The 12,885-nt window shown below is 46.8% G+C and overlaps 1 protein-coding gene across 4 annotated transcripts in view; it reads left to right on the top strand.

Annotated features, from left to right (window-relative positions):
* The first annotated feature begins 2,323 nt into the window (after positions 1-2,323).
* LDLRAD3 (low density lipoprotein receptor class A domain containing 3) overlaps positions 2,324-12,885 on the top strand; it is a 270,972-nt gene continuing 260,410 nt past the window's right edge. For all 4 annotated transcript variants that reach the window (XM_042233361.1, XM_060400058.1, XM_042233360.2 and 1 more), the window contains exon 1: positions 2,324-2,390. Coding sequence is in view for 1 of the 4 variants with exons in the window: in XM_027979632.2 (XP_027835433.1) it covers positions 2,345-2,390 (46 nt within the window). In the remaining 3 variants the exon portion in view is untranslated. The remainder of the gene's footprint in view (positions 2,391-12,885) is intronic.

Below are 12,885 nucleotides of genomic sequence, written 5' to 3' on the forward strand. Positions count from 1 at the left end.
GAAGAAAAGCCATGACCAATTTAGACAGCATATTCAAAAGCAGAGACATTACTTTGCTGACAAAGGTACGCCTAGTCAAAGCTATGGTTTTTCAAGTAGTCATGTATGGATGTGAGAGTTGGACCATAAAGAAAGCTGAGCGCCGGAGAACTGATGCTTTCGAACTGTGGTGTTGGAGAAGACTCTTGAGAGTCCCTTGCTTCTTCCACATTTCTAATGTTTAGAGGCAAATGAACCGCTGTAGGAGAAATTATTTGCCTTCTTTTGTATCATTATCAGCGGTCCGAGGTTTCATTACAACACACTTCCTGGAAAAATGTATGAACTCATACACACTTGAAATGCGCATAAAATATTGGGAATTTTACAATTCTCTGAAGCCCATGAGATGAGCACCCTTGTCCTCATGGACCCCAGAAGAAAACCCCCAGATGCTAAATGTTTTGGAGGTTTTGTGTTTTCCATATTTAACAAAGTACTTTGTAATATGGAACTTGCTCAACTTGCCTACATGACATCACATTTTCTCATTACCTTGAACCGTTGTTGTTATTTTTAAAATTTTGACCTGATCCACTTTAACCTTTATATTTCCAGCCTAGAGCAGATAGTTAAAATGCAGAGACACTGAATCTCAGTATCCTCTGTGGTTTCTCCAATTCATCTCAAATCTAATGTGGGCATCCCCTCTACAACTTCCCTTACCAGCAGTTCCAGCACCCATGCCCTCCCAGCTCCTCCAAACAGGTATGGTTTATACACAGTAAAATGCACTTGCTTTAGGTGTGGGTTTCAGGGATGTAGTTCTCTAAGTTTTCACAAACGCATAACATTATGTATATGTTGTATACAACAACAGCCACCACCGCTACCATAATCAAGTTGCAGAACAGCCTCACTGCTCCACAATGTTCCCTTGTGACCCTTTGCAGTGGTCCTTCTTCCCCAGGCCAGATCTTGGTATCTACTGAGCTGATTTTGGTCCCTATGGCTTTGCTTCCCTCCTTGCCCTCATCCCTCATGTCTTATAAATGGAGTCATACAGAATGCCCCCTTGGAGCCTGGATTCTTTCTCCTAGCACACTTCTGAGATTCATTCACGTTGAGCCACTTGTGACAGTCGGTAGAGAATCTGCCTGCAGTACAGGAGACCCGGGGTTCAATCCCTGGGTCAGGAAGATCCCCTGGAGCAGGAAATGGCAACTCACTTCAGCATTCTTGCCTGGAGACCCGTATGGACAGAGAACTACATAGCCTGGAAGGCTACAATCCACTGGGTCCCAAGAGTTGGACACGACCGAGTGACTAAAGCAGCAGCACTTGTTGCTGCCTTAAGTGACAGGACACAGTTTCTTTATCCATTTCTCAGTTAATGGATATTTCCAGTTTGGGGTGATGACTTGCATTTTTTTCTTGCTTTTTTTTTCTGGAGATGGAAGGGGCGGGAGAGTGGACAACGAAAGCGTCATTGATTCTTCCTCCGTCTAAATCCTCTAGGAATTGTCACCAGTGCTGTCCTGGAGCCCCAGCTGCACAGGAGCAGCTGTTCTTTTTGTATTTGGGCTTCTACTTTCACATATACTTTCCTTTTCTGCAAACTGGGGCCCCAAAGTCCCTTGGTCTAGGCAGACAGGATCCAGAGGAAATAAAGCACAGGCTAAAGCTGTGTGCCTACTCCACCTGTGGTTCACCATCAGTTTCCAAATCACCTGAAAGCTTCTCAGAAAAGCAGAATCGCAGGCCCCACCCAATACCTACTGAGTCAGAGTCCCGGTGCGTCCGATGCATTTGAAAAGTTTGAGAAGCACTCCTCGTATTCCATGTTGCTGCTAAAAATAATACATATATATGTTTTTTTTTTTTTTTCTCATAACACTTGGCCCATTCTTTCAACTCTTCCTTTCCCTCCCTGGAGTAAACTCATTTCGTAGTTAGTTCTGTAAAGAATTCAAGTTTGGGACTTGAGGAAGTGGTGAGCGCTGCATCCTCGGAGGATGGAGGAACAGAAGTGGGAGGAAAAAGAGAAAGAGAAGGCGAGGACCGAGCCTGGACTGTTAGATCCTCGCAGCCAGAGGGGGTTGATGGCGAGCAGCCGCCAGGGCCGGACCCTCCGTGGCCCCCTTGGCGGCCTCTCTGAGTCTGGACACCCGGGTCAGGACGCGGGGGGCGCGCGGCCCTGATGCTCGCGAAAACTTCGCGGAGCCGGGCCGAGCCGGCCGGGCCGAGAGGGCGGGGCGGGCGGGAGGCGGGGCCGCGGGGCGGGGCCGGCGCGGCGAGGGGCGGGGTCGTCGCCGAGGCCGCGGGGGCAGCGACGGCGCCGGGCAGCAGGAGCGGCGGCCGCGCCATGTGGCTGCTGGGGCCGCTGTGCCTGCTGCTGAGCAGCGCCGCGGGTGAGTCGGGGGGCGTCCGGAGAACTTTCTGCGGGGCGCGGGGCGCGGCGGCGGGGCTGCGATCGTGCCCCCTCCCCTGGCCCGGGCTGCGTCTCCCGGCGCGGGTGTGCACAGAGGGCGGACCCCGGCGCCGGGCTGGCCGGGACCCCGGCGAGGGGCCGCGGCGGGGTGCGCGCCGTCCTATTGTGTGGGCGTGCGCGCCGGCTTGTGCTGTGTGGTGTGTGCACGGGCGGGGCTTTGTGTGCAGTCCGGCTCTGGGGAGCCCGGCAGCTGCCCCGATTGGGCGTAGCTGGAGAGTTCGTGCGTGTGTGTGTGTGTGTGTGTGTGTGTTGTGTGTTGTGTAGAAGAAAGGGAGAAGGGTGGGGAGAGGAGAGAACGCTTCCCTGATCCCAGCATCCCAGACGCGGGGGCTGGGTGCTGCGATAGCCTCCCCAGGGCCCCTTTGGGTTCTCTTGTGTGCACCCCCGTGCCTCAGTTTCCTACCTGGTCCGCGGGGCGGGTGGTATCGCCCTTCCCATCCATTCCTCCCTGGGACTGTGTTTGGTTTGGGCAAAGGGAGATGAAGCAGGGCCAGACCTGGGAATTATTCATCTTTCCCACTGATTCTGGGAGCAGGACATTTATTTAAATCATCTGATCACCCCCAATCGCCCTACGGTGGACGCCCTGTCCGGCAAGATGCCCTGGGAGAGGGCACAGGCTTCATCTGCCGCCCTTTGAACCTGGCATTGCCTTTAGCGTGGGCTGAAGACCCTGAGGTCTTCAGGAGTAGCGTGACGTTCCCTGGAACTTTTCTGCTGATGTGGACACGCTCCAGATTCCAACCCGGAGCTGTTCCCCGGCCCCTGCCCTCTGGTCACAGCTGTCAGCTGCCCCTCCTAGGGTCAGCAGGCCCTTGACCCCCCCATATTTATTTCTGGGCAGCTGATGCACGGGAAAGTAGATGACAGGGCAGCGTGAACTTTCTTCATCAAGAAGCTGGCTTGCTTGAAGTTGGTGCCATCTACATGTCTAATTCATGCTCGATTCTCCCAGATACTTCTAGCTACTTGAGGTGGAAGTATCTTTGGGGGTGTGTTTGTTGGGGAAGTTGAGCTTCACTTAATTCCAGGCTTCCCCTCCCTGCCAGATGTGCACTAGGAAAGACAAACCCTCCTCCTTGTTTCGGAGTCCCTGGTCCTGGCCATCCTGAGAATCTTCTGGGTAGCCTTCCCCCACTCTAAGACCTATGACATCATCCCCACTCCTCCAAGACTCCCGCTTAGATGTCTGTGGGTTTTCTGCGGCTTCCAGGGATGGTGGAATGCTGATGGCTGCTGTGGACTTTTAACCAGGTGTGGGTCAGAGTGTCCTGTTTGTCCTGAACTAAGCCACCCCAGGGAGAGGGTTCCCAGGGGACGTTGGCAGTCACAGGTAGGGAAGAGTGATTATTTGGAGGCTGTTAGAACTGGGAGGTTTCCTGGACATTTCAGACACAAAGACCTGCCTAGATCCATGCTTTCTATTTGCATTGACCCTGTGTGTCCCCTGATAAAACCCAAGTAGGACAGTCCAGAAGCCAGGTCTTGTGCATGTCCTCAGGGAACTGCCTGCGGCCCAGTAGAATCTGTTATTTATTGCATCTCCCAGTTAGTACTGAGTGGCTTTCGTTGAGTCTTCATCGCTGTAAAAATAGCTGTAAAGTTAATTTTGTCTTTCTGTGGTCAGCACTGGTTAATATGTGTGTACGTGTAAAATAGGGCTAAAATAAGTAGAATAGTCAGAGTGGGTTTGAGCAAACTCCAGGAAATAGTGAAAGACAGGGAAATCTGGTATGCTACAATCCATGGGGTTCAAAGAGTTGGACACAACTGAACAACAGTCATAGCGGGGAGGGAAGGATGGGGGTGGTAGTCACCAAACACCTAACTGTCTGTTATCTGTGTTTCTTGGGCTTGTGTGGTTTTGACTCACCTTTACAGTGAGTTACTAGTTTAGAAACCTCTAGGCAGGTTGAAGTCTGTGCATTTTTTGTGTTATATTAAGTATCACCCTTCTAGCAGGGATTCCGCTTTGCCCTAACTTGTCACTGGAGAACAGGGCCGGTCATGTCTCCTGAAGCCTGCATGGTAGGTCAGTTTGTAGTGGGCCAAAGACCCTGTCCTTCTGTCCCATATCCTCCACCTCCATCCTCTTTTGGGAAGTTGATCTAACAAGAAAGATGATAAATGCCGGTGCTTTGGCACTTTGGATTTGTTTCTCCCTTTGATTGTCTGTGAAGAAACTCGGGGTCAGAGCGGAGCCTAGTCTGGGTTTCAGGTCTTTGTAGGACTGGAAGGACACGGACACTTCAAGAGCAATCTGGAGGTCTCTATTTTTCAGGAACCTTCTCAGACACCTTTGCATGCGTGTGTATATTTTTTCTTCCTTTGTTTCTATTGTTTGTATTAGGGAAGTGAAGCATCAATTTCAACTGTTATTATTTTTTAATGTATCCGGTGAGAAAGGCTCAGGCTGTTTGAGGTCCAGCTTTCTTTGCCGAGGTGGGCTCAGTGGGTTTAAATGCGTGGATGCTGAAGGATGTCTAACGGTGGGCAGGCTTTGTGGGGATTAGACAGCTCACCTCCTCACTGGTTGACCTTTTAGGAACTCCCTGACCTTTTCTACCTGTCAGTGAAAAGGCTTGATTTCCCCAGTGTGTACCCAGGAGTGTGGGTTTTGACCTTTTCTCCTGGAGTGATCTGCTTAATGATGTGCGCAGGTGGGTTTTATTATTATTATTATTACTTTTAAATGAGTTGAGGGGCTTCGTGCAGCCTAAGCCAGTCGATGAGGCTGTGTGCAGCAAGTACAAATAAACACACCTTGTTGCTTTTTGTCTTCAAAGAGATGGATGAAGGCTCCCTGCTGGGGTGCGAGTTGTTTTTTCCTGACAGTCCACTTAGGCCTTTACATTTGTGATAAGTGACGGAGAGGCACGGGATGTGAGCCAGGAGCAGAGGGAGGGCCTCCAGGACTGGTCTAGGTGCCTCGTTGTCAAGGTCATCAGAAGAACTTGAAAGTGGGTTTGTATCGTCTTCTTTGTGAAAGGGTTTAGAGAACTGGGAATTAGGAGAGTTTCTAATCAAATAATCTACGAAAGTCATGGCCTTTTCAATCTTCCCCTTTTTCATGGGCAAGGAGAGAAGAGGGAGCCCAGTATCTGTGGACCGTCATCTCCTACATGTGAGATGCTTTGCTCACCCTTGAAACACATGATTCCATTGAGTTTTTCCAATGATATTGTGTGACAGGAAGTCATTTTGTGGTCCGTGAAAGATTATCCGTACCCAGGGTGCCAGATTCTGACTCGAGTTTCTCTCTAGGCCCCCAGTCTGGGCTTTCCGCCCTATTTCCGGGCATCCTTCCATGCCTTTCCCCCTACGTGCTTTTGTAAATTAACAATCCATGAGTTTGTTTCCATAAACAGCCCCCCTTCCCAAATCTGTTCACTTTGCAGTCATAGCAGTTGGTATTTGTGGTAAATACATAAAAATAAATCCCAGTCCTTGAGTAAAGATAGAACTTTCAAAATAGCACCCGTATTTTCGCTCTGTGCATGGGAGAGGCGTGTCTGGCAGGGAGATACCACTGGACATGGTTCCATTTCTTGACCCGAGGTGTAGTTACATGGGGGTTTGTTTTCATTCGTTAAATTTTGTATTTACCTTAACCCCCTTTTCTTACATGTTTATGGTATTTTACAATTAAAAAATGAAAGACAACTCAGAGTGATGGGACTGGTTTTAGCTATGAGAGAGCCCTGGGGGAAAATCTATTTTTGGTTGTGGAGTTATCTTATTTGTTCTTTTCCCCTCTTTCTCTCTTTGGAATATTTTGGAAATGCATGGGCCATCCTAACTGTGCAGCTATTTTTGCCTCTGCATCTACCTAACAATTGAGGAGGTTTTTAAACATGGCTGCTCCATGCTTTTATTGCAGTTGTTGTGAAAGAATCTACTTTTTGGGTCTTGAGGAGTGCCCTTAAAACGTCTGCTGGGAGAAGAGCCAGGTACTCTGAGGATACAGGATTTGCCTGTCATATGTATTTGATGTTTGATATTGCTCACAGGGTAAGTAAACTTTTGATGGCTTAGCTGGTAAAGAATCCAACTGCCATGCAGGAGACCCAGGTTCGGCCCCTGGGTTGGGAAGACACCCTGGAGAAGGGAATGGGTACCCACTTCAGTGTTCTTGCCTGGAGAATCCCATGGACAGAGGAACCTGGTGGGCTATAGTCCATGGGGTTGCAAAGAGTTGGACACGACTGAGCAACCAAGCACACACACACACGTACACACACACACACAGGATAAGTGGACTTGTGTGACGAGGTAACTGCCCAGTCAGGGGGGTGGCAAATATTTATTTCAGATAGGATGGTTAGGGGTTCTGGAGATGGCTGCAGGGATGCGGTTTATCTGGGGAAGGAAGCATCTCTCAGCCTTGGTGCTGCTGACATTGGGACTGGGGAGTTCTTTGTTAAGGGGGCAGTCCTTTGCGTTGTAGGTTGTTTAGCAGCCCCACTGGTCCTTGGTGCCAGAAGCAATCTTCTTCTCCCTGCCTCCCTGAGTTGTGACAACCAACAATGTCTCTAGCTGTTCCCACATTTCCCTTGAGGGCAGAATCAGCCCAGCTTGAGCACCCCAGTTGCGAACCCTGGGTCTGGTATGAGCATTCCCCACCTTGCCATACATCTGGAGCATTCTTACTGCTCATCCTAAAAGTGTCTCCCAGATACAGTGATTCAGAGTGGTATTCTCCTCCCAAGGGTCCCTTCATCATCAGGTTTCTGCTTTCTGTTTCTGCAACCCCACAAGTTCAATGTGAAAATAGGTTTTATCTAGAAATAGCCTCAGCCCTGACCTTTCGCTCCTTCTTCTTGCTCTTGTGTGATAGTGAAAGCAAGTGAAGCTGGGGATTGTGGATTTCATTCCCTTGGGAGAGACAGGCTGAGGAAGCAAGTAAAAGGCAGGTGGTGGGTGACACCAGAGCCACTTGGTTCCCTGAAGACCTTTTAAACTTGGGAGGTTCACTATCCCTGTGAGCTAGAGGAGAAGAACCCTGAAAGTTTGCCTTGGGAGCTGTGTGTTGAAATCTCACCCTGGAAGTCCCCCTGCCTCCACCCCACAGAGCTGTCATTGTTTCTCTCGGTTCCCCTTCCCTCCCCATGGTTCCTTCCCCCTTCCCATCAAAAGCTTTTACAACTGGAGTTCCTTCTCTAGGTGGGCGGGGGGATCGTCTGTACTAGCAGCCAGTGAGCTTTGGAGAAATTTGCATCTTGTACTTTCTTCTCTGAAGTCCTTTGAAAGTTAAGCTCTGCGTCACTTAGTAACTCTTGCGTTCCTGTAAGACACTCTGCCTCCCAGCTGTCCGGCTCCTTTGTTCAGTGGTGGCCAGCCTTCCTTGAGTTTTTAGCTTCCTCCTCTCTTCAGAAGACCAGCATCGATGGGCAGTGTCTGCTGCTGTCTTCTTCTGTGTGTGAGTTCACAGGGAGAAAGGAGCTACCAAGAGAGAGCAGTGCTGGGTTTGGAGGGGGAGAAGGGTCCCTTATCTTCCATCAGACACATGAGCCTCAAATCACACCCTCTCCCCAAAGGCTTCTTCAGGCGGGAGCCCTGGCTTCCTGAGCCTGTTTTCTTCCCTTTTGTCTCTGGGTAACTTGAAAACTCTTCTCGAAGCTTTATAGTATGTCCCCGACATGGGAATGGGTTCCATTCCAAGAGGGCATTTGTAAGTCCAATTTGTTCATAAGTTCAACGAAGTTAAGCCTACGTACCCAACTAACAGAATCAGCTATGTAATACTGTTCTGTAATACATTTATAATACTTTTCACACAAATAATACATAAAAAACAAGCACACAAAAATAAACATTTTTAATCTTACAATACAGTGCCTTGAAAGGTGTAGTGTTAGTCTCAGTCCTGTCCGACTCTTTGTGACCCCCATGGATTGCAGCCCTCCAGGCTTCTGTGTCCATGGAATTTTCCAGGCAAGAATACTGGAGTGGGTAGCTAAACCCATCTGCAGGAGATCTTCCTGACCCATACAGGGGCTGACGTCAAATGGAGAGGCAAGAAGAGTTACTCACTGGAGGAGAGAGGCAGGTGGAAGATGGTAGAGCTGAAGGATTGTCAGTAATAGGAGACGGAAAGCAAGCCGCAATTTCACTCACAACTAACATTGATGGCACAGGTCCTGGTTCCTTGTTGGAACTTGATGCACAATTGCATCTTTGAAAGTTTGCAACTTGAAAGTTTGTGTGTAGGGGACTTACTGTCTTTGACTGTTCACTAGTGTGGTACCGGCTCTGTGCTCTAGGGTGGGCAGAGCTGTGTAGAACTTGTTCTTCGCCCTTGAAGACTTGAATGATCCAGTGATGGAAATGGGGTTGTTTACCTCTGTCATGATCTGGGAAGGGCAGAGGCACTCCTCCAGCAAGTGGGGTTTTGGAGGCGTTGTGTTCCTAAATATGGGATATACTGATGGATCTATGACCTTCATGAGAACACAGCTGTGTGGATGTCACAAGGCTTTGGCAAACCTGGATATACAGTCATTGGCAATATTTAATGGATGAGTCATTCTTTTCTTAAAATTTTTATTTTTATACAACTTTTAAAGGTTACTTTTCATTTGCAGTTATTATAAAATATTGATATATATATTGTACAATACATCCTTGTACACCCACTTACACCCACTGCCCCGCTGGTGACCACGAGTTTGTTCTCTACCCCTGTGAGTCAGCTTCGTGTATGTTATATTCACTAGTTGTGGTATTTTTTAGATCCACATATAAGTGATATAATATAGTATTTCTCTCTGTTTGACTTATTTCACTAAACATAATGCCCTCCAAGTTGGATGGGTCATTCTTGATAAGGTTTCAGAGGTGATGGTGCATGTCCTAGCTTGCTTCTTTAGCTATCCAGATAAAATTTTGGGGTAAATCTATTGGTATTCTAAGGTTCTTGTAACTCTAGGCTTATGAGATTCTAATGAGACATTTCTTCTGGGGCTGTAGGCAGTAATCTTCTTTATCTTGTCATACTTCTTACAGACACATATATGCTAAAGTAAAGTGAAAGTGAAATCGCTCAGCTGTGCTGACTGTTTGCAACCCCATGGACTATGCAGTCCATGGCATTCTCTAGGCCAGAATACTGGAGTAAATACCCTATCCCTTCTCCAGTGGATCTTCCTGACCCAGGAATCGAACTGGGATCTCCTGCATTGCAGGCTAGCACACACGTATATATGATAAATATGTATAATTATATTATACAAATAAATATGTATATTATAGATGTATAATCTGCATATCTTGGTGTATATATACACATATCTTAGTGTATGTGTATATATATATGTCTTTATATATACATTCACACACATACATATATATGTGTGTGTATATATTTATATATATCCTACCTTTTTTAGTCTCTAATCCTACTAGACTGTAAACTCATTAATGGCTAGAATCATATGTTAAATGTGTATGTCATATTCGTCGTTTCTTTCGTGGAGTCTAGGAGCATAATAATGGCTGCCAATCACTGGAGGTTTCTCTACCTGGCAGGATGCCAAAACTGCACATGTATCATTTCATTATAATCTTCCTGAATTAAAAACATTATCAAAATAATACCTTGAATATATGATTATTATAAAAATTTCAAGCACAGTAGAAGTCATTATAGTAAAACATTAACATCTTTCTTTATTCTCTGTTTACGTTTCTTATTTCTTTTCAAAGCTACTATTAACTGGTATATCAATTTAGTCCTTGTGGATTTATACACACACATGCATGTGCCCATAGAGTTAATGAGCTCATACTTGTCTATATTTGTTTTTTGACTTGCTTTTTGAAGATGTTGTATTTTATCAATTCTAATTTGAGATATATGCATTGGGCACACTTGCCTCCTGTCGTTTAGACATTCCATTTATTCCCAAGCACTTGGTATTTTCATTCACCTTCACGTGCTGTTCACCTTCTCAGTTTGTAAATGGCACTCTTTTTGCCTCTATCTTAGAAACAAAATGTGATATATCTTCAAGCAACTGACTTTAAAGTGCTTGGCTCATACTTTGCAAGAAAATATGGAATTAGACTTCCCTGGTGGTACAGTGGATAAGAATCTGCCTGCCAGTGCAGGGGAGACGGATTCAGTCCCTGGTCTGGGAAGATTCCACATGCTGCAGAGCAATTAAGCACATGTGCCACAACTACCGAGCCCGCATGCCTAAGAGCTCACGGGCCACGGCTACCGAGTCCGCACACCTAAGAGCTCACGGGCCACGGCTACCGAGCCCGCACGCCTAAGAGCTCACGGGCCACGGCTACCGAGCCCGCACGCCTAAGAGCTCACGGGCCATGGCTACTGAGCCCGCACGCCTAAGAGCTCACGGGCCACGGCTACCGAGCCCGCACGCCTAAGAGCTCACGGGCCACTGCTACCGAGCCTGCATGCGTAAGAGCTCACGGGCCACAACTACCGAGCCCGCACACCTAAGAGCTCACAGGCCACAACTACCGAGCCCACATGTTGTAACTACTGAAGCCCGTGGGCCTAGAGCCTGTGTTCCACAGGAAGACAGCCACCATGAGAAGCTGGTGCACCGCAATGAAGAGTAGCCCTTGCTTGCTGCAGCTGGAGAAAGCCCGTGCATAGCAAAGACGACCCAGGACAACGCAAAATAAATAATTAATTAACTAAGAAACAAAATATGGAATTGTAGTCATTCTCCAGTGACAGATACTTGCTTCACTATTTTCATATTTATGTAGTTTCCTTGCCTTTTGTATACACAATAATTTTTCATTTCAGTGCAAAATTTTAGTGTCGTATTTTAAAAGGTTTTCTAAATAGCAGGTAAATTCAGCCTCTGCATTTCCAACAATACACAGTACTGGATGGACATGATGACACATGTTAGCGCCCGTGACCAAGTTCTCCCGGGCCCTGAGAGTGACCAGCAGATCACAGCTTCTGTTTATTCTGTGCTCTCGTAAGCACCTCTTGAGTTCAGAGATGTTACAGTATTAAAGGTAAATTAGGAACATCCTCATTTCAGAGATGTTCCAATACCAAAGGTATGTGTCTTCTTGGCCATCTTTCTTTTAGTTTTTCTGTAGCTATGCATTCTTTTAAAAACAGCTTTAAAAACATGTGGTATATGTCAGTACCGTGATTTTTTTTCATGTGTCTGCTGATGAATCCTATTTCACTTTCACGGCATTCATTTAGGTAGACAGTATGCTTTGCCATTGTAGAGATGGGGGAACTAGAAGACTAAAGAAATTCCCCAACCCTGCAGCCAGTAAGAGGTGGCTTCAGGTTTCACATGTAGATCTGCCCAGCTTAAACCTGTGCTCTTGACTGCTGGCTCTACTGCACTGGCATTGAGTAGACATTCAAATCCATGTGTGTTGGAAGAAGGAGGTGTACTCCTAGATGGTGCTGGAGAGTTCTGTCATTGGTTAGTGGTCAGTATTGATTCCTTGCTTATTATGTTAGATAGAATAATCTGTTGGAGAGCCATTGGTCAGGGGACAACTCAAGTTGTTTTTATTCAAGTGGCCTGTTCTCAGCAGATTGAAATTGACATTTTGCTCGTCCCCCCTATGGAGGACTTGTTGTTATAGGCATTTAAAGTGGCTTTTGTAGAGGTTTTCTTTATTAAAAGAAACAATAGCAACAATAAACAAATTATTTCAGCCCCATGAGACTTGCGTCTGAATGTATTCATGATGGAGATGTTTTCCCCCCTTTGATGGAAATATTTTGTTGGAATACCAACCAAAAGGAATTTCTTTTTGGTCAGGACTTCCTTCAAGTAGCGGTGGCTGCCAAAGAGAAGTGCCCACTGTTTATAAAAATCTAAAAATAGATTTTTAAGACAAAAATATAGTCCTGATTATAATGCCTCACATAAAAAGAAAACTTTAAGTTTGGTCTTTCTCACTCTGAGGTTAAGCTGGTATGGTTCAAATATGGGAGAACTTTTTCCAAACTAGTCATTGGTGTTATATGTTGTGGAAGGTGAAATGTCAGTGTATCGCACCAGAAGGAAATCGTAGCTGGAAAGAATTTGCCCCATTTTGTTACCTCAAACCAGGGGCTTTTATGGGCAGTAGGTCCTGTCTTGTGAGGAAGTTACACTGCAGGTCTGAAAGGCGTTAATAACTACAGGCAGACCATAGTCAGCTTCAGGATTCCAAGCCCTCACTCCTAAGTTTTCTCCTGAAACCTGTCTCTCTTTTTAATGAGTCTTTGTGCTACCAGGGGACTGTAAACTGGGTGAATTTGCAGGTGCTCAAGTCCGGCTGTGGTTTTTGACAGGCGACATGGTGAGACTGAAGACCAGGGTTGTCTCTGGCCTGGAGGGAGGCTGCTGAGAGGGGGATGGCCAGTTAGCTGCCTCTGGAACTGGGTGCTGGAGGGGCATGGCCCATATGAA

Source organism: Ovis aries, chromosome 15 (genome assembly GCF_016772045.2).
Source record: "Ovis aries strain OAR_USU_Benz2616 breed Rambouillet chromosome 15, ARS-UI_Ramb_v3.0, whole genome shotgun sequence".
NCBI classification, from domain to species: Eukaryota; Metazoa; Chordata; class Mammalia; order Artiodactyla; family Bovidae; genus Ovis; species Ovis aries.